Here is a 26,694-nt window from a genome sequence, read left to right as displayed (position 1 = left end):
TGTCCGCTCCAGACACGCTCACCCTGCCTGTCTGACAAAACTTATTTTTAGGATGGAATGCAAAGACAAAAAGACATTAAGGCGACCCTATTTTCAAATTAAAGTTTCGTTATCAACATCAAGTAATCTTCATCTTTAAACATCTTTATCTTCAATTCACTTTTCTTTATCAGCATCAGCAGGACCGAGAACAAACCCAGTTAACTTCATCTGTGTCTGGTTTCTGTCTCCAGCTCATGTTTGTTCTAACATGTTACCTTTCAAAAAAAAAAATTGCTTTAATAACATTAATTATGAATAATGTTTTGATTTTGAAGACACAAAGCAGAAAACATGAATAAAACATCTTAGAGAAATAGAATAAAATAATTAAACGCAGAGTACATATTATTAAATATGCACGACTGCTAATGGATGAAGGAGGTTTCCTGAGAAACTACAGCAGGCTGAGCTGCCGGTGATTAGTCTCGGGTGGCACAAGGTTATCTGAAGGAAGGACGGCGATTTGAATTTAAAGGTCGTTTCTGACTCGCAGCACCATAAACAGATGATTCGATTAGTATTTTGCTATATGTCACATGAACTACAAGCTCTTCGGAGTCTGTAAATTTCAATACGATCTCAGTGATGAGCACTTGTGGCTGTAGCCAAGAAACAAGAAACAAATGATATTTGAAAAAGTGGTTCTGAGGTTCAGAGTGAGTTCTCTCAGGCCTCACAGATGCAGTCGATGTATTTACTGTAGGTGAGAAAAAACAGGAAAACTCCTCAGCAAGTTTATTTCAGAAGTAAGATAAGGAAATCCAAAATTATGCACAATGCCATGAACATAAACAGCTTCATGGTAACAACCCTAAGAAACAGGGGAAAAGATGGATAAGGAGAGGATGAAGGAGAATAATTACAGAATGTGAATTCAAAGCTGCAACAAACCTTCACAGCTAGAAGACTGAACAAGTCGACTGCCAGAGATTTCCAAAAGCAGACGACTCCTGCAGCGCACCAAGGACAGACACGCTTTGTTGTACACTCACAGTTTACTTTGTAAAATGGAGAAACTTTGAAGGCAGCTCCGAAAACAAAGAGGGGAAGCACATCACCAGAGAAACGCTATCCTTGGCTGTGGCTAGCTATGGTTAGCTGATGAAGATAAGGTTGTTGTGTTTTTATTTTGTTTATTTATTATGCTAACAGCTGCCGTACATCATCGGGCTGAAACTATGACACGTAGGGACATTTCCCTCATTTTATTTCATTTAGTTTCTGCAGCGCTATGTGGGTTTTTGTTACATTACATTCATGCTGGGACATGACTGCCACTCAGACAACTACAGCTCCCAGCAGCCTTTGCCAGAGGTCATAAGTCAGCTCTGAAAAGAGGGCTGGACTTAATCTCTCTGTGCTGTCACACTGTGCAGCCTCACAGCTAATGCATCAGCAGATTACACACTTAATGGCTTTTAATGGCAACAGTGAGAAAATCAAATCACACTGGTACGAGCTTTTAAGGAGCGACAGCAGCGATGTGCGTCCTGACGGCGGTGCAGTGACACCGCGACCGCCTCCAAACGCGAGTGGATTCCACGTAACGTTAAGTAAACCGTCCAATCTCCTAACAGACGAGAGGAAAGCGAGGCTGCGAGTTGAACTGACAGGTCAGTGTCTTACAGGATGCACGAGAGGTCTTGTTGTATCGATTTGCTCTGCCCTGCTCCTCCACTACAACAAGACACACATTCACTAACCACTGGACTGCACAACAGCGTGGTGACACATAATCAAAACAAACCAGAGCCACACACACACACACACACACACACACACGTACAAAGGCTTTCAGTAACAGCGTGGAGTCAGCTGAGAGTGACATCACTGTCAGTAACAGAGAGACGCACACATGTTTGTGTTTAACTCGAACTGTGAGGGACTTCCACTGAATGTTTTCACTCCCTGACCCTTTAAAACCCCTCGCATTACACGCCCCTTCACAAACATTATCATTAACTAGCCCGTTACAGACGGCAGAGTCGTCCAGATGTGACTTCACTTCGCAAAAATGCCCTCGCGCACGAGAAAAATAATCATAAAAAATTCCCACGCTTGAAAGTCGTCCAAGAATAATACCTCTCCTTGACTCTATAGTCTTCGATGACCATATTTAGAAAGCGCGGCTCATGACTCATCCGAATGAGACGTATAATTCACAACAATGCAAAAGTTCCCTGTCGGGCCGGTCCGAACCCTCCCAACGTCTAAATCTGGACACAACGCTCACCGTCTGCCACTGCAGCCCGCCTGCGCTCTCCAGCGCTGATCATTCAGACGGGTTGTAAAGATTTTTTTCATTTTTCTTGGCACTATGCTTCCTTTTGGCTTCTCTTCTGAGTCCGTCCTCTGAAGAACTTTAATCCGTCCCAGGGAAGGAGGCGGCTTTAACATCAATCTACCATCACAGTCGATATCAAGGAGCAGCTCAGTCAAACAAGGTAGAAATTGATGATTTGAAACCCAGACAAGACTTTGACTGTCTCTGCTGTAAATATATCCAATAAAACCAGTAAAACATGATGTGTAAAACAAGTGGTTGATCAAAGGTTTCACTCTGCTGGCTTCGAGAGTAAAATTCCCCAAGAGTGAAAATTCAGTCGTTATCTCCTCACACACTCATGCTGATGGAAAGTCAGGTGAAGTTTCAGAGTCCATTAAACATTTCTGGAGCTTCGCAGCAAAACAGTGTTGCAGCTTCCTCGTAAACAACTGCAGAGGCTGGAGGCTTGTTTCAAAATGTAAAAAGAAACACTGAAGAGATGGAATTTACTACCTCGACACACGGTGGAGGCTGCTACAGGGAAGATCCTGGTTGAAAAAAAACATCTTTTCATTTCAGATTGGGATCTCGGGGGCTCCAGAGACTTGGGTTACGCCAGACAAGCAATATGGAGCCATTTTGTGGCTGGTTTGGGGTCGTACGCAGCCACCTGCGGATGTGTAAATTGGATAAGGTTGTTTTATGTCACCGTGCAGGTGTAACTGAATAGACATTATTAACAATCCTTTTTAAATCTTCACTGTAGCTGCAGGCCGCCTGTCTGAAGTGTGTGCACGAGCTCAACCTCACATTGAGGGTGTAAATTACCTCAATTTCAGATCTCGGGGCTTCCGGAGACTTCGACAGCGACTTCAATGGAGCCATTTTGTGTTTTCTTTCCAGTTCTTTTCCAATATTTTAAAACAAATCTCCAACTACTTCAGCTGTTAAGCAGAACGCTGCAGCGCTGTTTCGCTGTGAAGCTCCAGAAATGTTTAGTGAACTACGAAACTTCACTCGCCTTTCCATCGGCATGAGGTTAAGTACGTCATTTTTGGGTGAACTTATACTTAAAGTATAGGAATTGAGCATTTCTAACTGCACTCGGTAATCGACTCGTCGGGACTTCCCCGACCCGGAAGCTGATGGAGGAGAGTTGAACTCTGTTTTTAGCTTCACAATAGAAATCCAGCTGAGCTAGCGGAGGTTAGATGCCCCGGACTATGTGCTGAGACCCTATTTGTACTGTTGCTGAAGTTTGGTGCTGTTCTGAGCATTATTTGTGGCTTTTTGGTGGCGGTTTATATTTGGATCCATTTACTGCAGTGTATTGTTGTCGTGCGGTCGTTTCTGAGGTTGATAAAACTCCGTAAATTAGCGGTCTGCTAACTTGATCTCTCGAGAGGGAGTCTAACACAGTTTCACGGTGTGTTAGACCATGGATTAAACTTACACCGGAATATCCCTTTAATGTAAAAGAAGTGTGTAAACTACTTCTCACATTTTAAAACCTTTCGTTCATCTGTCCTTCTGAAACCAAACTGAAACAAAACAAACCAATCACAGGCCATAAACGAAGCTGCAAACTTTCATCAAGTAAAACTGTCTATCATTTTACATCACCCTAAGTAAATCAAGCTTTTAAACATTTATCCAACATTTATTTTGAGATGGTTTATATGCATTTCTTGAACCGACCCTGAACCTTCCCGTTTTATTTGAGTCCATTTTAAGCGAATATATCAAAAGACGGTGTCGACATATTTTCTCTCTCCTGTGAACTGAATTTGTGTTTAAGATTACAACATCCTTCAGCGGTCAGAGTGTTTCATCTCATGCCTGGTACACAACGATAGGACATACGCACAGACGATATTTCACATATTTGGTCTTGCAGTTCGGTGTATTTCCCAGTAATCTGTTGTCCTCGCAAATCTCTAGCTCACATCCCCCCGAGGAAACAGATTAACAATGCTCTGCACAATAACCCCGGAGCTTTATGTACCGACTCCATCCTGCCCCCGGCTGCCTTTTACAAGAGCCCGACATACACTAGTTCACATGTATACAGTAGCGATATCATCTTGCCACAGGCGGTTCATCCAGTTTTCCAATTTCCGCACCATTTATGCTTGTATTACAGCGGGTTCAAACTGTCGCCTGATAAAACAGTAAGTAATATTATCTGTGACACCTCTTGAGTGCTGCGCAAAACTCTCGCAGCGGTTGAAATACACGGAAGATACCGGCAGAGCTGCATAAAGCCCCGTGATGGATAACCAGACAACCCGGAGACGACGGCTGCATTGTTCACACCAACGAGCATGCACACAACACACACACACACACACACACACACACACACAGAGGTGCAGGGGTCCCCGAGCTGAGGCCAATAGTGAAGATTGAGAGATCTGTGTGGCATGTGTGAGTGTGTGTGTGAGTGTGTGCGCCATCCATGTGTGTCTATGTCAAGAGGGGGGAAGTAAAGGAAGGAGATGAATGGCCAACAATTGAATAACCTTGACCTTCTCTGCAGATATCCTTTATTAAAAATCAAGAAAAGCCCTTCTACTGGGAATAACGAGGGCACAGAGCGAGAGAGTGTGTGTGTGTGTGTGTGTGACTGTGTGTGTGCGCATGTGTAAGTGTGTATGATTGATGTTACTGGGTCTCTATCACCTACAGTATAGTCATGGTCCAATGGCTTTCACGCCGGCGCATCATTCATCGCCAGCCCTCCCAATCTCACTCTCTCTCTCTCTCTCTTTCTGTGTCTCTCAGGTTCACACACACACACACACACACCTACACACACCTACACACCTACACACACACACACCTCATATGGACCCTGTACCTCAAATAAGGTCAGAGCTAAGCTAATAGGAACATGGCACTCTTAAATAGAACACACAGCCAACTGAAAGAGAGAGCCGAGAAAACAGGAACAAATCAAGGAAGAAGGAAAGTAAAAAAAAACCCTGACAGGAACGAGAGAATGTGAAAAAAGAAAGATAAGGGCGAGGGACAGAAGAAGAAGAAGAAATACAGGATAAGGACTGAAAAATATGGAAATGACAGCAGCGACAACGAAAGGGAAAGGTGAGAAAATAAAACAAAGGGATGAGACGGAAATCAAAAGGAGGAAAGCGATGAGAAAAAGAGGGAAGAGGAGAAGAAAAGTAGGGAATGAAAGGAAGAGTAATGAAAGTGGTGACAAAAAGGTGAAAAGAAAAGGAGAAAAAAGTCAGGAAAGGAAAGAAGAGACGAGGAAAAGAACAAGAACAGACAGGGACGGAGACAAAACAGAAATGATGACAGAAATTTAAAAGAAGGAAAAAAACTGAGGAGAGAGGAAGAAGATAGAAGAAAGAAAACGAAGGAGACAACACACACACACACACACACACATACACACACACACACACACACACACAGATGCCTTGATGCTCCTCCACTATCACACACAAACACACAGCGGGCTGCATATCGATGTGGACATCCATACACATGAGGTGACTTTGCTTCACCCATCTGCCTCTGTGGGATGTGAAAGTCATATTCAAATATTCATCCTCTCCTGTCTGAGCAAACAGAACCTCATGATCCCTCCGATGCCGCCGCAGAACCTCATCAGTCCTCCAACTTTAACCCGCGAAATACAGACCCACCCCCCTAATGGCTCCACTCGAAAAGGTTAATAGACTTTATGGGTCAGTCCATTAACCACCACCCAGAGGGCTTTAACCTGGGGGGACCAGAAATGTCACAGAGATACTGAGACTCCACCTTCCCTCAGAGATTACATCACAGATCTAGTCACGATCTAAACTGTCTGAACTGAACCATACGCTGTGTTTTATTTGGGTTATGTACTTCTTATTTTGGACTACGACCTCCTGCGGGACACAAGTCTGATTACCAGGCCCAAAGGTAAGCAGCATCAGTGTCAGTCTCTACTTTTAGCAGATGACGTAGATCTGCTGGCCTCTGCAGTCCGTGACCTCCAGAAGGCCCCGAGGCAGTTTGCAATGAAGGTGAAGCTTTCAATTTACCGGTACAAAAACTCAAATATGGACAAGAGATTTAGGTAGTGACTGAAAGAATGAGATCGCAAATTCAGGTTTTTTCAGTGGGGTGGCTGGGTTCAGAGATCGGTTGATGAACTCGGACATCCAGAGCGGAGCTTGGAGTAAAGCCGCTGGTCCGTTAGCGCCAAAACGAGCCGGCTGAGGTGGTTCGGGCATCGGATCAAGATCCTCCCGGGCGCTTCCCTTTGGAGGCTTTTCCAGGGCACAACCAACCGTGAGGAGCCCGCCGGGGCAGACCCAGAACCTGCTGGAGGGATGGCATATGTCATCTGGCCTCGGGATGCCTCAGGATCCCCCACAGGAGGATCTGGAAAGCGTTGCTGGTGAAAGGAAAGTCTGGGATACCTTGCTGAGCCTGCTGCTATACTGCAACCTGACACTAGATAAGCACACAGAAAATGGCTTGCTGGCTGGCTGGATCGATAGGAATGATAAAAGTTTAAACATTTAGCTGAATTTCCTCCCAAGAAAACAACACGATCGCATCAGATGTGAAAGCAAAGTGCTCTAAAACAACATGTTTACACTTATTGATCAGCCTTTCTGAAATACTGAAAAACCTACATTTGCAAACGTAAATCCATGTAAATCTAATTATCAAGTGATGAGGTTGGCAGATTTGCTTTCACTGAAAACAGAGAGTCCTTTCACAAACACGCCTGTTATGAGGAATTACAGGCTGTAGTTAAAGAATGAGCTACTGTCTGCCTGATGAGGCGTTTTACATCAGCCGGCTCAAAACAACCTTTAATTATAATTTTACCTTTTGTTTAACACTCTGACACTTTAACTTCTGTGCTGTCTGTACCTGTTTCCACCGCTGACTGTTGCACATAATGAACGCGTGTATAAATCCTGCTGATATGACGCCTCTAAATGAATCGTGTTGCTGCAAAAGGAACCAAAAACATTCTTTTCTTCAGAAAAACTGTTCAGTGACAGAAATCTTCAGCCGCTGTTTGATGTTGATGAAGTCAGACGGCGAACATTTTTCACTTGGAGATAGAAGCTTTTCTGTCTTCTGTTTCCTGACACAGCGCGCCTGTGTGTGTGTGTGTGTGTGTGTGTGTGCAGAAATAGAGCCTTTATTACAGTCTGACAACAGGCTGCTCTATTATTACAGAGTTTGCACCAAACCCAAGCACGCCACAGGCTGATTATACACTGTGTCCTGCAGCCAGAAGAGGTGTGTGTTTGTGTGCGTTTGTCTATGTGTGTGTGTGTGTTTGACGGTGTGTGTGTGAGTGTGTGTGTGTGTTTCTACCCATGTGTCCGCCCCTGTGGTGAGCCCCATCACATGTGGTCTGCATTAAAACGCTATTGTGCGTTACAGGGGCTGTATGGCGTTACCATGCCGACTGGAATCACTATCCCATGTTGTTAGCCTCTCGGTCATATTATGGGATGGGTTCCTGTACACTCTGTGAGCACACACTCACACACACACACACACAACCCCCTACACCACACCCAACGCAGGCTTGCTAAGGCCTGAACGCTCTCCAACACGAGGCGTCTCTTACATCGACCCTCGCACATGAACACGATGCAGAACAGAAACAAAAGATAATGGATTAAGATGCTTTAAATCTTATGAAACTTATTAGAATTTAACCCCTTAAGGAACACCGTTCCTACATAGGAACACCCTTCACTAAACGAGCACCCTTCGTAAAACTAATAGTTTTTTTGCTAATAGTTTTAAGCATCAGATCTTAACAGTATATACTCACTGTTGGAAAGCTGAGACTGTTGTGATTATTTTAAGCCCAAACACAAAGGAAAAAAGTTATTTCCAGACCATGTAACAGCCTTCTAAACTCACCATGACACAACATTAGAAAGAGCCCTCTACCGCAAGAAGCAAGAATGCCTACATACCTTCGGAGTGTTCCCTTTTTCCACAGCTACAACGTCATGCCACAATTATTTTTTCATAGTTCGCCAAGAGTCCATAGAATGGGAATATCCATGTCATTTTACCCAAAACTAGCTACAAGTGTCAAACGAGCAAGAAGCCTCAGGGTCTTAGCTTTCATTTGAGACCAAGATTATGTTTCTAGGTAAAGGGGTTCTCAAGTTAGAAGCCTTTGAATCTCAGTAGGAGCTCTTGGAAAAAAAGGACCCAAGCAAAACGCACAGACATGCCTTTAGAAAAAAAACTGTGAAAAATCAATTTTTGAGTGTAGCAAGCTGAGACCTGTGGTTATGGCCTAATTGTGTCTGCTGTGTCCATAGACATACCTGAACCCTTATATCTTAGTCAGTTTATTGACATTTGAATTGGACGGAAACCAAAACCTGTGTTCCAACCTCTGTAACTCTGTGTCAGTATGTCATAGAATCACACTTACACTAGAAAAAACTTGAGGGTGTTACCTTTCCAATGGTACCAAGCACATCCCTGAGTCTCAAACTATGTGCGAGCTGTCATGCTTTTAATTTCGGTATGTCGTTTTGGAAAAAGAACCTTAAAATGGGGGAGTTCATTAAGTGGTTAAGTTCTGTGCAATCAGTTGTTGCATGAAAATGTTCATGTTTTAAAAAAAAGATTTCAATTCATCGATCAATCAACATGAGGCGGTAAAAGTGAATCCACAGCGTTAAAGAACGCGCCGCATCCTCCGTAGATCACTTCTATTCTCACCCAGCAGCTAACTAGTATTCCACAGACGACACCGACGGTCACAGCATTCATTTCCTAACCTGGAACTTCTATCCCATTTTCTGCCGTGCTTATGAAGTCGGAGAAAAGTGGTAGAGTAGAGTTGCATAACCCCCCCGGAAAATTAGTCACACAGAAACTTCTCCTTCATCCTCCTCTACAGCTGTACTGAAACTGGCACCGTCTTAAATGTCTCCCGTCAACGCTCGAGTGCCACTGGATGTGTGTGTTGCAGTCAAAGTTAAGTTTGGATGCACAACAATTCAGGGGAAGTTTTGAGGAAAAGCAAAACCACACTCTAAACTGGGACTGAAGACGTCGCTCTGTCCAGGAAGGAGGCGAGCGCAGTGGAAGCTTTCACAGCGATGTTGGGCACAGAGCTCAAACTGACTCGCAGCATTTTGTTCGGCACTCATGAACTCATCAGCCAAGTCGCCAGGATAAAATGTCGGAAGTTAATGTTTCTGCAGACCACAGATAAGTGGTACAGTGATGTACACATTGTTAAAAGGCTGCCGGACCAGTTTGACTCTGCAGTGCAACAATCCCAGGTGCGACACCGCTGGAACTTTTCAATGAGGCCTCGGGACAGTTTCCATTTGTTTGTGGATATTTTGGGTGAAACATCTCCGCGTTTGTGTCGACCAAAGTAGGTATTTTAAGCAAAACATGGTGTTTTTCCAACCCTTAACCTTGTTTTGTTTTTTCTCAGTGAACCAAATCAGATCATAAGCACAGCGCTGCCACAATATCGAATAGGAAATTGCACCAACAGAGACGTAAAGTTGAAACATATCCGTGGTTGTCACAGACGTATATTTCCAACACTTATCCTGCTGATTCCTCATTTGTAGGATTGCGTGCACTGCTTGTACACAGTGAGTCCAACTGAGCTTTCAGATGTTGGTTGTTCTTGTTGCCGAGAAGCCGGAGCTGTTGTTCCCACGGATAAAAGTTAAAAAACACAATCTGAACAACAAACACTGAGGATAGAAGAATGTGCGTGGGCTGATGCGAGTCGGTGCTGGTTGTGGATTTGTGTTCGGGCATTCTGTCGGTTTAGTGGTAAAGACGGTTTTGTTGTTGTTCTGTCTGTGTTTTTAAGTGTTTTCTTTTGATTTTTAAAAGTGGAACAGGGGCTTTTTCAGGGCTGATACTGATAAGGATTAGTAGTAATCAAAGAGACCAGTAAAAATGCAGTAAAAATTAAGATCTTGGTCTCCTAACGTCAAACAACCAGTGATGAAATAAAGTGCTACTTCATACTTCCTCTCCACCGCAGTAATTCTGATAAAAGCTAATAATCGTGGCATGTTACCAATCAGATATTGTTCTGGGCAGGACACTGTGTGAGAGGATGCTGCATCAGAGCCAAAGTAGAACATTTTTATCTGCAATACGACAGAAAAATCAGACTGACAGAGCACAGAGATGCACTCAAGAACATAACCGCCACATGAAGTCACATCCTTTGGACTGTTGCAGAAAGTCCAACCCGAGTGCTTCACAAAGAAATCCTCAGTCCAGCAGCGTTAAACAACTTCAACCAATCACCACATTACGATCCGCTCATACGTGACGGATAAAAAAGCAATTAATACACGTGCATTGACATAAATTGTTAAATAGAGCGTTTTTTTTACTGTTCGTACTGACTGAGCGTAGCTTCTGCCGGGCTTCTTCTTGTGTAACAGCAACAGACAGAGGACTGTTTTCCCTAACAGCTTGGAAATGTGCGCGGCTGTGATCAGAGCTCCGGGGAGAGCGGTGTGAAAAAGGCCACTTCCTCTTTTTTCTTCTCGGATCTGTGAAGGTTTTTGTTGCACCACAGCCACCAGAGAAAACAGAGACAAACCCACCACATGTCTTATCTGGCTGACGGACGTACGATATGCGGCTAAGCGTAAATAAAAGTGTACAGAAACCATGTGTATGGATATCAGACACATTTACTGATAACTAATAATGAGGCCTTTCTTAATAGTTGTGTTGACATGTTGTTTCTCTTCAAGTGCTCAGAAACAGAAACAGGTGTAAAGAAGCTGCCAAGCTCAGTAACAGCCTGAGGTGATGCTGAGCACAGCTGCAACAAACACGAAGCTCCGTCCACGCCACCTGGCACAAAGTGACAGAGGAGGCACAAAATGACTGCTCGGCCTCAGGCAAAGTGTGTGTATTCACCTGCTACATGTGCACGGCTTCCTATCACACACACACACACACCAACACACCAACACACTCCCTGCTGGCTGAGCGAATGGTGTGAAGATCACGTCAGAGGCAGAAGAAAGAAAAACAAAATAAAAAGAGAGCTGAGAGTTACAAGAGAACACGGGCAAACAACCAAACACGAACACAAATAATCCAGGCCCTGAACTCACCATCCGTACAGCCACCCACCACGTGTGATAAACACACACACACACACACACACACACAGAGCGAAAGAGACACAAACACGCTCAGAAAAAGACAGACGTTATGCTGAGGCACAGAGGGAAGCGGAGCTAGCACATGCTTCGCTGATGAAATCACTTGCGAGAGAAAACACAGTTTGGAAGCGAGTGGGGGGGGATACGTCTTTCTATGGGCAGACTGCAGGAAAACCGTGTGTGTGTGTGCTTGTGTGTTTGTGTGTTTGTGTATCCACAGGGACACACGGAGAGGCATGAAGCGTGCACAGAAGACGAGATGAGAGGAGGGAAAAGAAACTGAGAGAGGAAGGTCTGAATCCAAAAGAGATGCTCCCTGCCAGGACAACAACTCCGGCCTCAGCAGAGAGCCAGAAGATCACCTGCACACAGTCAGCAATCCATACCTGAGCACACACACACACACACACACACACACACACACACACACACTTCTTAGACAAGGATAATAACGCCGTTCTTTCATTTCCATGGTTACTGCTCATGAACAGGTCAGTTCTCGCTCACGTTCTGGTGAAAAGTTCAAGGTTAGACAGAAGCGCGCACTCCACTTCCTGTAGTTGCTCGCAGCAATAAAAGCCCTCAAGGAAAGGAACTGTTCTATTAGACATGTTGGGAGTGAGAGCGGGCTGAAACGCTAAAGCTCTTCAAAATGTTGGTACGGAAAGCTGAACCGCATAAACGTAGTTCAAAGAAAGAGACGTGATCAGAAAGGTACCGGTCGAAACTGAACAACGTCCAACACAAACAGAAAAAGAACAAAAACAGTTGCAGTCATGTGATGCGTCGTGTTTTCTTACACACTCTGATGATGATGATGATGATGATCTAAATTACATTCAATCAATCATCACAGTTAAGCGACACCGTAGTCGTTCCACGCCAGCTTGCCGGTGGCAGATGAGCCAACAGAGAAGCCCTCAGACTCAAGACTTTCACGACAAACAAAGAAGAGCTGTGAAAGAAGCGAAGAAAGAAGAGGACCGAACTGTTGACACAGATTTCCTGAACTTTCCTTTGCTGTAATTTTGGAAACAAGGACAGACTGAAAATATGTGACGCTGCAGTCAAACTGTAGGAACTGATCGAAATCTGTTCAAAATCACTGAGAACCGCTTCACGTTTAGGACTTATGGATTATTTCTTACTTGTACAGGAAAGGAAATACGTATTTAAAGTAAAACAAAAAACAGCTCTTACATTGAGTCAGACGCTGTATCACACACACACACACACACACACACACTCAGGCTGTTGGACAAAGAACCAGGCTAATCAGCCAACTTTGTCCTCTGTTATTCTCTAATGGAAGACGTTTTCCCTCAACGCTTGTCTAATTATCCTGTGATGGAGGGACGCTGGACTTTACCACAAACACTAATCCGATTACTGACAGAAGAGGTAAATGTGAGCGTGTCTAATGGCGCGCGTACACCGTAAACTCGCCGCCAAATGACTATCGATCCCCCCGAGTCTTGTGCGGGGCATGACAGAGAGGTTGTGACATCATCATTGTGAGACAGAGGTTTTAATGTATTAGCCAGTTGTAGGTTTAAGTTACTGCAGCCTGCCTGGAGCCTCTGGTGATGTATTCCTCCATAATCTCTATAAAGCAAAGAGGTCAGTTAAGTGGATGATGTGTTCCCTCTCTGAACTTCCTATTATTTGATTCCAACGTGGATCCAAACGTTCGATTTTCACCCTTTTACCCTCATGAAATCTACCGAGGACGTCCATTAACCCGAAAGGATGAACCGATGTGATTGACGATGCTGATTGAATGTTTCTCAAATGATGAACCGGACTGTGTCGTCGTATCCTCATCACCCTCATTTCCTTTATTTTCCTCCTTCCTTTCCTATTGTTTTCTTAGTAGTACGACAATTTATTGTTGTTTTTTTTCTTGTTTTCAAGCTGCACAGTGGAAAATATACACACATACAGTCCAACAACTATACACCAGTATACTGTATATATTATAGGTTGATCCTCTGCTGGGTTTTTGCAGTGGGAATTTCTGAAAAATGTATATTTCAGTCGGTTAATTATGTGATCATGACAGAACGAAAGCGGCAGAACTCTTATCTTGTAATTCACCTTCAGAAGAGCTAATGGCTGCAAGTGTGCTCTGATTCACTGACTCAGTAATCGCCTTTGTGGGAAAACAGTGAAGTGTATTTTAAACTCAGCGGAGCCGGTTGCAGTAAACACAGAGACTAGTAGCTGCAGGCGGAGCGGAGATGGACCGAGCACAGATGTGGTGGAATTTAAGGGTAAACAGGAGCAGAAGACTGAAAATACGAAAGTCGAGGTTCTGCATTGAATCTGTAAGTATCATGATAGTCTGGAACTGAGCGATAAGCCCAAAACTACTTTTTAGAGCAGCTCAGTAAGAAAGAGACGTAAGAGTTGGAAAGCTCTTCAACAAAGACACTGCGGCACCGGTCCTCATCAGAACATACTTGTTACCGGGCCTCTGAGGGAAAACCCTGCACGTTATTCCCATTTCACATGAAACTGAGTATAAATATTCATACATTGAGACACAGGCATTATTCTCCTCTGTAGACTTTTTTTTTTTTAATGTAGTTACAGAAACGGTGTGTCAACCGGGGACTGACTGTCCCACGACGACCGCGTCGTACGAAACAAACCTCCGCCATCTCTCTGAAGCTGCTGCAGCCTCGGGGAGAGACACAGGAGGGTTGTGATTCATGTAATACACCCACCCATCCAACTGTGAGTGAGTGTGTGTGTGTGTGTAGGAAACCATGAGAGTGTTCGGGAGGGAGGAGCATCGAACGGCCATCTGTCCAGTGTGTGTTAATCCCGCTATGATGAGAGTGAAAGCAAGGACAACACACACACACACAGACACACACACACACACACGTCCTACAACTCAGCGAGCACAGTGGCAGTTCACGCGCTGTGTCATCATCAATGCACACTGCCTGAGGCTTAAACACACATAATCACACACACACACACACACACACACGCACACACACGGGGGTTGAAGCCCATGTCAGCAGATGATGACTGCGATGTCAGAAAAGCACTCTGCTCCGTCTCCACTCAGCCCGTCTCTCACCCGTGTGAGTATTTTGTCCCTGAATGGCTTCCTTCACTTTTCAGGCACCGCCGAGCCGTCAGGGTCGATCGTCACACTTTCATATCTTTGCATATCTGTACTGTAATCTACTGTTAACATAATGAGCGTGCTCGCTTTGAGATGCCGTGGGTTTTTGGTTTTTTTGATCCCCGTGTTTCTCAGAAAACTAACATCCGCCTCCAGGCTCAATTTGGTTCGATATTGTGCCGCGTCAGTCAGGAATTAACACGTTCGTCCTGCATTCAGACTTTTCTAGACGGCTCGATATAAAAACAGCTTGCACAAGAAAATTGAGTTCAACTACGTTTAGCTAAATTTCACTGTCGGACGATTAAGATTCTGCTCGGGCCGAAATTAAAGACTTGATGATGACATAGAGCAGCAAGATTACTCTGTTGTGTGACGGGTAACGTTTAGACACGATTAGATAAATAAAGAAGGATTTAAAAGAAAAGGGGCGAGCACACGATAAGCGTCGAGTAACGTCCACACATCCAGGATTTGCCACCGTCTCGTTTCAGCCCTGTGAATCATGCGACTGATGTCCACGCCGGATGATTTCGCACCTCACAAATTTCAAAGCCAATTCTCCGTGCCAAGGAGAGCGGCCTCCCTTTATGTGGCGAGGAGGGAGGTACGGAGGTTGATGTGGTGAAGCACATTACACTTTAATGTGGGACACCAGGGTTCACTTCCTATGACAGGCCAGCAATTAATGTTTGCCTTTTTTTTTTAAACCCTGACCGCGATCTCGCTCTAACCTTGACCATCCTGCAGATCCTGGCAGCAAAACACGGCCGTTGAATGGTCTCGTAGTGAGATTCTCGTCCGGTGACCTGCTTATTTTACAGGGTTAACATGCATCTGAGCTCCAGAGAAACACACAGTACATGTTATCACTTTCTCTCCTTTCTTGAATCATTTCTTTCATACATTTTATTTGCCTTTTTTACACCAACATCTTGCCTTTCTGTTGCTGTTTTATTCTGCTGCGTCACATTCAACGTCACCAACACGCAGCGGATCGTGTGCATCATCAGAAGTCTTGATCAATAACATTCACGTTGTGGCCACAGCTGTCCAGGTGTTATCTCTCCATCACTGCTGATCAAAGTGTCTCCCGCTGAGTGACTCGACCCAGGAATGAATCCTGATTGTACTCGTTCCCTTGAAGGAGCGCCTGATTTCTTTTCTTTCACATTAAAACATCTTCGCTCCTGACCCGGCGGAGCACGCACCTTATTTTTTCTTTAAGATCTTTCAACTGTTGATGATTTGATGAGAGCAGCTGGCTGACTGTGACGGTGGCTCTCAGCCAATTAACAATTATAATTATCAGAGTGTCTCGGCTTTGCCAACAATACCACGGACTTACATATTAAAGAAGCTGGACGGTCGCTGTCTCTCATTCTCATTTGGGATGCTCGATCAATCAGGACTTGGGTCGGGTTCCGATGGCCAGTTCCTATTCAGTCCAGTCATTAATTGATTAAATAACCTTTGTTCTGTTTTTATAAGTAAACCAGCTACAGAGCTATAATGTCAGCAATATGGAGAAAAGTACGGGTCAAGATTGATGTTCTGAAGCATCACTACAGTCCAATCTACGTTTCCCGTGAAGCTCAGGTTCCTCATGACATTCATACTGCTGCCACACACACACAAGATGAACCGTAATGGGCCCCGACGTCATGTAATAGGATTTCGGTGCCACCATAACATCCAAACTGCCCTCACAGTATTAGCAGGCAGATTAAATCAGACATGTAGTGGAGGGGTTTAATCCAAAACTATAATCCCATTTTGGAAATAAAAATAGAGCTTTATGTATTTATACGTCTCCTTTTTCTGAAGAGCGGGCAGGTGAAGTAGTGCCGTGTCATGTCGCCGACGCTTCTGACTGAACTCGAAGCGATGGTTAATTTATAAATCCCATCTTGCAGAGTGTTGTCTGAACTCTGAGTCGCCTCGGTCCATTTATCAGGCTCCAGTGTGATAAATACAGCTCACTCGGCTCCAGCTGAGAGGCAAGAAAACCTCCATTGTGACTAATATTTCATTCTTTCTTTTCCTCTATCAATTAGCGCCATCAACATCCTTTTCCAGAACCCCCTCCTGCTGCATCTCTGTCGGGAGATACGGAGAGTCAGAATGTTTGATCAATGCGAGTTCGTTTCACCATAGCCTCAAGTATTTCTGGCTGCTTGCACTTAGCATGCAAGAGACAAAGTGAGATTAATGCAGCAGTTTATACTCGCGAAACCTTCGGCAAATAGATTCACTTTGATGTGCTGCATTAGGCGGTTTTTACGTTGAAACCGGCAGACGGTATAGCGCCACGTCGGCCCAACGAGTGTTTCACATCCGCCTCGTCGCCGCGAGGTTAATAGAGGATAAACAGGTAACCCATTTAGTTTGATGAAAAGCTTCTACCTGAGAGTGCTGCTTCACCGCCGCAGCCGTCAGCCCTGAACGGCAGAGAGAGCGGAGACTTTTATGATTTGTTCCTGTCGATGCTGCCAGGCACCTGACTTATAAGAGACTCCTGGCTGTGTGAGAAGCCACGATATATTCTTACCTGGAACTCCTGAGTCAGTACTTTAAAAAACGAAGAAGGAATTTTATGATCGCAGATAATACAACCGAACAAAAAAAATGTGTTCAAAAGTTCCTGTGCAGCTGAAAAATGCACTTGCTTTCAGGGACAGTTCTCAACAAACACAACCAAAAATAAGATATATGACTGTTCCTACAACAACGTGGAACAACAACAGATGGACTTTGGAGAGGACGTCATGTGTTAATATTGTGAATGTTTGGTTAGGTTTAGGCAAAAATAACATCTTAGTGAGGGTTAAAAAGTGAGGTTTGTTGACGTTAAACGTACGAACAGCAGTCTCCTGAGTGAAAGTATTCACCAACGCGTCAACCGTGGTTGTCGTACGAAGCTGCTTGCACAGATGAACCGCCGTCACCAACAAGTTCAACAGGAAACGGTAGGGGTGTAACGATTCATCCACTACATCGATGAATCGATTTATATTCCTACGATCCAACTACAGCGATCTGTGCTCGGCCAGTTGGCCTTCCAGGCGACATATATCGATTAAAAATCGTTTGAAATGGTAAAGAATCGATTCTATCGGTACTAGGAAATTGCACATTGGATTTAAGCTCGGCAAACTTTAAGGATGTGTGTTTTTTTTAGAACTTTAAACGATAAAGACGCATTAAACGTTACTCGATTCAGTCTGCCTGTCTGTGACGTCATCGGCACGTGCTGGCAGCAGCGCGAATCTTAGAACAACAACAAAACGCAGCATGGCAGATGGAAGAGGAGACGGTGAGTGTGTGTGGAAACACTCTGGCTTTTGCAAAGACGGAGATGTTCTCATTAAGTCGCTCGCTGTTTGTAGAATATGTAAAAGCCAAGTAAAAAAACACGGCATGGGATTTCACACAACGCCGACCGTCCAGGCACCTCTTGGAGCGTTACTGCTGCAGCAGCAGCACAAGGTAACGTCCGCTCTGCAGAATGTCAGTTGCACTCTGTTTATGGCATTGGTTACTAATGAACTCTTTTTATGTTGTAAACAACAGCAGATGTAGCAGGTACAGCTACTGTTAATTCAACCTGAAGAAATGTTGGTTGCACTTACTGTACTCTGTTTATATTGAAAATGAGAGCAGAGAAGGTTAAGCTCCTGGTTGCACTTCATTCAAATAAAAGGTTAATACATTTGCCATTAATTGTTGCTTACTTGTTTATATCCATAATTAATTTAAACCTGATTCCCTTACAAGAAACAACAGGGATCTAGGAAACTTCACTTGCACTGTCCAGTCTCCAGGTATTTATTTCACAGTCACACTGGTTGAATTTTTGGTTAAAAAGTTACTGAATTGATCTTCACAGACACATCACATTGTCTGTAGTCACATCTTAGGTTAGCTATGGTGAGCTGAAGCATAAAGAAGCCTTGGAAGAGGACAAATGTTTTGGGGTGATCGGAGAACATCTCTACAGAAACAGACGATATGAGGACTTGTTGGACTATGACACATCCTGGTAGAAGCACACACAGGCTCAAAGGGCCAGGGGGGAAAAAAATCAATAATTTAATTTCAGTAACGGTAACATGTTGAAAAATGTCCTGAAGCTCCATCAATGCTTGATCAACTACTGTCCTACAAACACAGCAAGACTGCTGTGTGAGAAGACGACCAAAGGTGGGAGAGAAAAGCAGAAACACTGAATGTTTTTTTCTCCAATAGATTTGAACGTCCAGCGTGTTGGCGGCTGCTGACCATCTCCTCATTATCTCAACGCTTTCACTCAATGCTCCAATATCTGTGTTTGTTTTCGTGTGTTAGCGCTTCGTATGTGAGAGAACAAGAAAGACGTTGCTGTCTGGACAAAGAAGCCGAGAGCAGCAGGAGAGAAAAAACAACAACAAGAGAGAAAGAGAAAACGCTACTGGATGACAAAGTGTGAGACTGTGGACCAACGAAACGACACAGAACACCAATACCTTAAATCAATAGCCAGAATCTGCTCCCTATTTCTGCTTTATTGGATCTGTCTGTGTGGATATGAGACACCACAGTGTGTGTGTGTGTGTGTTTGTGTGCACTCCAGCGACCACTGAGGCTTTTGGTATTGAGTATTTTCAGTGCACAGCAGTGATATTGAAGCACAGGTCCTTCTCTCTGCTCCAGTGCTCTCCTGTCCTGTCCTGTCCTCACTAATAGATACAGCCGCTGTGGCTACAAGTGCTGTAGAGGCTTTAGAAAACACAACTACCGGGACAGCAGCGTCTCTACGAAATTGCTTGTTGACGTGTAGATTCGTCAAGTTCGCAATCCACCTCGAGCTTACAGCGATTTATGATAAACTGAGCTTAATGCAAAAGCATGTTTTCATGAAAAAAACAGCACTGGGGCCAGATGTCGGTATGTTTAGCATAACATCTGCATCCAAAGCATGGACGCACATACAGTGCATCACATTCAGCTTTCCAGAGGCCGACCATGATGCTGCAACAAAGAAATCCCCCGTATGTCACCGCTCCTTAAACTGGTGCTGCACACAATAAGAGGTTTTCTTCAGCTTGCGGATGTTGTCAAGGCTCAGTAAGCAACGACTTGTCGCCTGCAGCTTTTCCTCTTCATCTCTTTTGCTAATTACCTGCGATACTTAAAGCGATGCACAGCGTCTCCAAAGCGAACCCACAGCGAGAGTTGTTGTTGTCGCTAAAGCTTTGTACTTTCTGTAGATGCACCCGTGTAAAAAGCCTTCGAGTGGTTCGCTGGAACTGTGTCAAATGTTGTTTTTCGACCTGAACCGCAATGAAGCCAAACAGCGATTTAATTTCAGCCTGACAAGACGACTGAGGACAGATACAGATATCAGCGAGGCTGCTACTTGTTGTGCTAACACAGGTGCAGACAAGTCACGATTACCTGATCGTTAAGGTTAATCAGCAGGCAGGTGGTCGAGATTAACGTCACACACACTGCACATTACTGCGTTGTTTACGGCTACGTTTACACGATGACGGTGTGAACAGAAGACGCAAAAGTGGCGGCGCGTCTTCACTTTTTATTCCGCGTTTAGACGAGCGTTTTCGGGAGGAAATCTGCGTGCATACGGCGACGCAAAAGTGTGTGGAATTCGACAAAGTTATCCCATCATCGACTAGATCTCCCAGGTCTCGTCCAAAGCCGCCTGGGTCGCCTCCGACAAATTGGTGCATCCAAAATTTGATAGAGGTAATTACAGATCCTTCTCTGTTCAGTAATACTATCTGTACATATCCTGTACATCTCGTGGAAAGACTCCTGTACGTTTATTAGAGCTGCCAGAGCAGCTTGAAGGTCCGATGCATGGAAATAATCCGACATGTTTGTTTATTTCCCTGTACTGGCGCATGTATGTGACGTAAACGCGTACGCAACGTGAGCAGATCTGAGCAGAGTTTAGCGTTTTGCCAGTGTACACGGAAACGCTGCGGCGGAGCGTATTCAACTTTTCCACTCTGGAGGGTGGTTTCAGATTTTTACGTTTTTAAGCCCCAAAAACGCCGTCACCGTGTAAATGAAAGGCACTTCCGATGAAATATTTTGTCGCTTTTACCTGCAAGCGTCCTCGTGTAAACGGGGTCTAAAACTCTCAAATTAGTCTCCCTCCATGTTCTGACACTTCTCACACAGAAGAACACAATAACCAGTGAAATGAGCTGAAGCGTCTCGAGAGGCTTTTTTTCCTGCATTGTTTGCAAAAAACAAAATCGCTCCGACATAGATTTTCGGCCTCACCAACTCTACCTTGCAGAAATTCACTGCGTTTGCTTGTGACAACTATTCAGCATTAGTGCACACCATCAAACCACGAGGCCGCCACAAGAAGAGCAGGCGTGTCCCTGACGTGTTGTTCTTCTTTGCTCCAGCACGCTCCGTTCACCACCTTCACACCACGATCACATCGACTGAGAAATCGATAGAATCCTCCAGAGAGAAAATATTAGACTGAGGTCCTGCCATCTCTCTGTGCTTACTTGTGCAGACCGGGCTGTAGGTGATGGTGACAAGGTAACGTCATCCTCCCTGGTGGCTATGACGGGGGATTAATGCCACAGAGCGAGAAGAAAAGAAGAAGGAGGAGGCGATCGCTGGAGCAGCTCGATATCAGGGACGCACGATGTTTACATTCTGATGGGGGTTTTCTGATTGTTATCTTGTGTGGCCTCTCTTCTGTAGCCCGGTCAGGCTCCACACTCTTCACCAGATATTCTCTCAATGAAATATGTAAACTGTGATTTTTTTTTTTTGCTCTGTTCTGTAAACATCTACTGCATGTCGGTCCATCTGGGGAGAAAAATCCTTCCTCTGTGGCTCTTTCTGAGGTTTCTTCCATATTTTGCCGCCCTGTTAAAATGATTTTTTTCAATACAGCGAGTTTTTCCTGTGTTTGTGATTTTGGGCCACATAAATTAAAACTTTCTGATTGCACAGAACCCATAAATAACCAATAAAATAAACAATAGCTTCATATTCTGTCTTTCCTCTTTTACTGTATGAGCACTGGGAGGATAAATTGGTAGATGTTTCCCCTCAAACTGCAAAACAGCGAACCCAAAGTGTCCGTATGTTCTGCTTCTAATGTGTTGCCGACACGTTCATCAGCCGTCAGTCACTAAAAGACACTAATTGTTCAAATAAACCTTGAAAAAGGCTCCACAAATACACCTGAAGAAACCTGCAAACCTCGCAACACAAAAGCCACAAGCAACCCACAATGCAACGCTCTGCAGGAGCTGATGTCACCCCAGTGCAGACTCTATTAGAAACACTATTTGCTGTCGTTTAATCATCTTATTCTCAAATATACGATTCAAATATATCGTTCTCACACGTTAGGCAGCTCTTTCTGGCAAGCAGGTCTGGACGGACAACAGTTTTAAAGCTCCAGGTGTCTTTATTTAGCATTCAAGGAGTTTTTTTTTACATTTTATTGAACGCTTTGTCTCATAAACCTGAGCCTAGACGCTGCCTGTGTGCAGAGCAAACACGCATCATCAGTTCTCCTCTGAATTCTCAAAGTAACGGACTGGCACGGCTCACAAAACTCATCGTATCCGAGTCCTCATTCTGCTCACAGCTGGACGTGATCTTCCAATGCATTAATGTGATTGGTAACGTGCCCGATTGAAAACAAAAAGTCAGGTTAATCCTTTAAAAAGAGGAGGTGACATGAAGGTTGGATGAGAGGCTGAAAACGTCACGCTCAGATGTTCCTGCACTGCCGTCGTGTTCAGCCTCTACCTGGTTTTTCTGGATAAAAACAAAGAAGCACATTCAGACATCAGGGGCGACATATCAGCCATGCAACTTTCTGATTTATTTTTAAAGAGCCGCTGGTCGACGGCAGCCCTCAGCAGGCTTTTTAAGCCTGTGTGTAGTACTCTAAAGTGACAGTGAGGGAGAGGCAGTCACTCTGCTCCATTCACTCTGAGCAGCAGACAGCAATCTGCCGTCTGGCCATTAAAATTGCATGCTGTCATATTTAGAAAAGCGTTATGCACTCATATTTGAATTGAACCAGTTTGAACCCGTGCGGCTGCATACACGCACTTACCTACAGCGTGCTCATGAACTGAAAAGAGGCTTAAAAGTGAACGTCTTTAGTCCATAAAAACTGCCATTCAATGGAGATATACTGACACGCTGTTATTTGCACATATTAGAGGATAAAAAGTGTCTTTATAGAAAATCCTGCTGTATCAAATTCAATAAAACTGGTCAGGGTTCAAACCAGCGTCCTTCTGATGGATGGACAGCTGCTTTACCTGTGGTGCCTCGACACACAGTCACTGAGTGAGACTCGTATTTATCTTGTCTCCAGCGCTCACAGTCCAGATATTAAAGTATTCAAAGCTGTCGAGAGCATACCTTTACCTACACTTTACAGCTGTAAGCATAATGTCTACATCAACTGGTGCAACATGACCAGAGAAATACCGTCACACTCGTCATCGCCGTCTCTCTTTTTGAACCAACAAATGAACAAATTCTTAGAAATCCTGGATCTCGCTCGCTGGGTTGTGTGCACATGTGGAATCGTCCTCTGGAGGTTTGTGTTGTTGATACACTCAAGACAAAATAAACCAGCTTTTGGCAAAATCCTAAATAATTCATCAGCCTGTAAAAGTACAGGAGAAGCTGCCCCAAAAATCAATCTGAGCTCTCATCAGCTCTCTGTGGATGGAAAAGTCAGGTGAGGATCTGAAGTCCACCAAAACATTTCTGGAGATTCGCAGCAAAACAAGCGCGCACAACTGAAGGAAATCATAGTAATCCAAGTCTCCCGAAGCAACGACGCTTCGGATTGATTTGAAAAGACGCCGTTTAAACCCTCGACACGACATCGAGCTCACGCGCCCACTCGCATGCTAACGCTTTTAGCTTAGCAGCCACAGTGATGGTGATGATTTGGGATTTAAACATGTTGCAAATGACGTCTTTTCAAATCAATCTGGGATCTGTGAAGACTTGGATTATGGCGGATGAGCCGTGTGGAGCCATTTTATGCCTTTTCAGTTGTTTTTTTTGGCATTTATAAACATTTCCCAGGATGCTTCAGTATCTCCATCTGCATTCTTTGTGTAAACTCATCCTTTAAGGTGCCTGATTGATCTTTGTTGGGCCGTGGCACTGATCACCCCTCATATATAGTTGCAACAGAGCCAGGTCACATCCACAGACTTCACTCTAACTACCATATTGACAGAGATACTGATAATTGACTGTTAGTCAGTGATCAGCAGTGTTATTATGGGCTGTAGTGGATCAACATGGAACCTGCCATTCGCACAGATTAGAGGGCCGCACTGGATCAAACACCTGATGTCAGCCTGGGACGCAGTGGCGCAGATAATAACATTTTAAACTTACTTGAATCTCCCCTGACAGTGCTGGCACTGATCCCCGACCCATCCGTGGTCACACACGCAGGTCCCGTTCATGCACTTCCCAGAATAACAGCTCTTATCGCAGGACTTGGACACGGTGGAGCCTTCCGTGTGGAGCACGAGGTGCAGCATCACAAACACTGCCAGGTACGTTCTCAACGCGTCCCGGGCGCTCCGCCTGGACGACCTGGTCCAGGCGCACAGATGGACCCCCCCGACATCATCCATGATGGAACTCGGCGTGTGCGTGTGTTTCTGAGGAGCACAGGCTGTTTTTTTTCACTCTGTGAGGAGGTGTGCAGTCATCAGCAGGCTCTCAGGTAGCCTACCTGTGCCTGTGACGCCTGTGGAGAGGACGCAGGAAAACAGTAATTACGCGCCGTCAGAACATGCCGAGCGGTGCGGTGCGGTGCGGTGCGGAGGCAGCTGCGGGACAAGACAAAGGCATGAAACTTTCATGTAAAAAAAAAAAAAATGATTTTCGCGCACTCAAATCCAATCAGACCCCCCAAAAAACACAGAAAAGCATGTTCCGACAAGTCCAACAAGATAAGTTCCTCCCGCGCTGCTCAGGGCTCGGATGTAAACACGCGACCGTGACCGGATGATCCTTCCTCCCCGTCAAACACTGTAATCCCGGAGATGAAATAAAGCAGATGAAGGCGGCAGAGAGCTGCTCTCCTGCCGGATGCTGCCAAACAAAAAGACGTCCTCCGTCCCGGTTCTGGTGTCAGGAGATGCGACAGCCGCAGCTTCTCTGTCTGCCCGGAGCGCCGCTCCTCCTCTCTGCTCCGTCCGTCCACAGCTGCTCTCTGACGGGGGGAAACTCCTGCACAAAGCCCCGAGCATGAGCAGTGCGGCCACGCGGTTAAAGGGGCAGTTCCCTTTAAAAAACGTCAAAGCCATGCAGCACAGAGACAAAGACAGAGACTACTGACCTGATGTCTGCTGAGGAGTCACACAAGAGAGGACAGAACCAAACTACAGGGCTGGAAATGATAGTTTATGTTTTATTATTATGATGTGAGACAATAAATCAGAGTCAGCTCTCCAGGGTCTTTGCTCAAAAGCACTTCAGGAAGCTGTGCACATGTCATGACTCCAGGTGAAGGTCTTCCCAGTGTCTCCTCGTTTAAATAACCATTTGTCATGTTTCTGGGAAGCTCAAACACTGGATAGGATGATATATATATATTTATGTGTTTGTTCATACGAAGCCTCTCTCGTGCACACACACTTAAGTTGTTATTAGAAAGGCGAACCACAGGGAATAAACCTGCAGCTAGATGTTTAATCTCTACCGGAAGACTGATTGAGACATTTTGCAGGCAGGATAATAAAAATATAAATAAATCAGCCTCCTCATTAAAGCCATTAGAGCGAGGTCTGGTGAAGCAGAGAGATATTATTGTGTGTCTGTTCATCACCAGCCAGAAACAAGAAAAGATCTGCTGTTTCAGTGAATTTGGTCCTTTTTCTTTATAACGAGCGTGAAACAATAACTGCTGGTTTGTTGATTTCTCTGTAGTGAACTCACTGGTTAGCTTATCAGCCAACTCTCCGGGGATTGGCATGTGTGTGTATCGGACATGACAATTCACATTCAGTGCTCATTAGTAAACGTTCACATCAAGATGAAGAGAGGAAGATGGTGTTACAGCCAACAAGGCTGCCGAACAGGCGACTGCAGTTTGAGTCCATGGCAACATATTCAGCTGTTTTTGTGGCGACAAAAACAAGTATTTAAAGTCGAACATTGATGTTTTTCTAACCCTAACCAAGTGGTTTTTGGGGGGCTAAGCCTAAACAGAGTATATACAGTGTTGTGCCGAGACAGAGAGGGAAAACTGAACCTAAACAGACGTATAGTAGCTACAGATATATACGTTTAAGTTAAGATAAGTTTGGGTTTAGCTGTGGTTTTGCTGAAACGCACTTACGTAGCTGACTAGCCGCGCAAGTGGGCTAGTAGTTAGCAGTCTTCTTTTTAATTTGATGGTTGTATTTATAGTGTGAAGATGTGATCGAACTGTGAGCGGTGAGGTTTTTCTGTCTCCATCAAAGAAAAAGGCAGATAGCTTTTTGATAACACCAGGATTGCCAGACGAGCGCAGGAGAAATCATCTCAGCTGAAGACGACGAATTGGTCACTTCTGTTTACTTAAACTATATTGATAACAGCCGATGACGTCGAGGGTCTTGAAGGGTTGTCCCATTTCATAGGGGAGATTTTAACCACTTGTAACTGAAGTAGTCAGAGTGAAACTTGGGTGTGTGATTGGGTCCAAGCCATGTTCCTCTTTTTTTGCACGTTCACGCCCAGGGAGAGGGTGTGCCGACTCTAAGGTCTTCATACAGGCACACTTCTAACTGAGGGTTATGGGATCTACTAGTTTCCTGATGTCTCGGTAACCAACAAGCTAACTAGCTATCGTCACATTGTCACTGCTGATTTATGCGTGACATTCCCACAATTTGACATATTTCATTGTTGCAGTCAAACATTTGAATCGGGATCGATGTTGAGTGTGTTCATCAATCGCAGAGATCAATCTCCAATCGGTGAACACGGACGGTAATTACACGAGTTGCGCAAGAACGCGTAAATCA

At 44.6% G+C, this 26,694-nt stretch overlaps 1 protein-coding gene across 3 annotated transcripts in view; it reads right to left on the bottom strand.

The window, feature by feature from the left end:
• Positions 1-25,010, bottom strand: part of atrnl1a (attractin-like 1a) — a 237,858-nt gene extending 212,848 nt beyond the window's left edge. Inside the window, exon 1 of one of the 3 annotated variants that reach the window (XM_030441997.1) lies at positions 24,068-25,010. In XM_030441997.1, the coding sequence (XP_030297857.1) occupies positions 24,068-24,312 (245 nt within the window). In that variant the 5' untranslated portion in view covers positions 24,313-25,010. The remainder of the gene's footprint in view (positions 1-24,067) is intronic. The other 2 variants (XM_030441996.1, XM_030441998.1) reach the window with 2 other exon arrangements.
• Positions 25,011-26,694: the final 1,684 nt, after the last annotated feature.

This window comes from Sparus aurata, chromosome 15 (assembly GCF_900880675.1).
Source record: "Sparus aurata chromosome 15, fSpaAur1.1, whole genome shotgun sequence".
NCBI classification, from domain to species: domain Eukaryota; kingdom Metazoa; phylum Chordata; class Actinopteri; order Spariformes; family Sparidae; genus Sparus; species Sparus aurata.
This window is presented reverse-complemented; position numbering and strand designations above follow the sequence as displayed.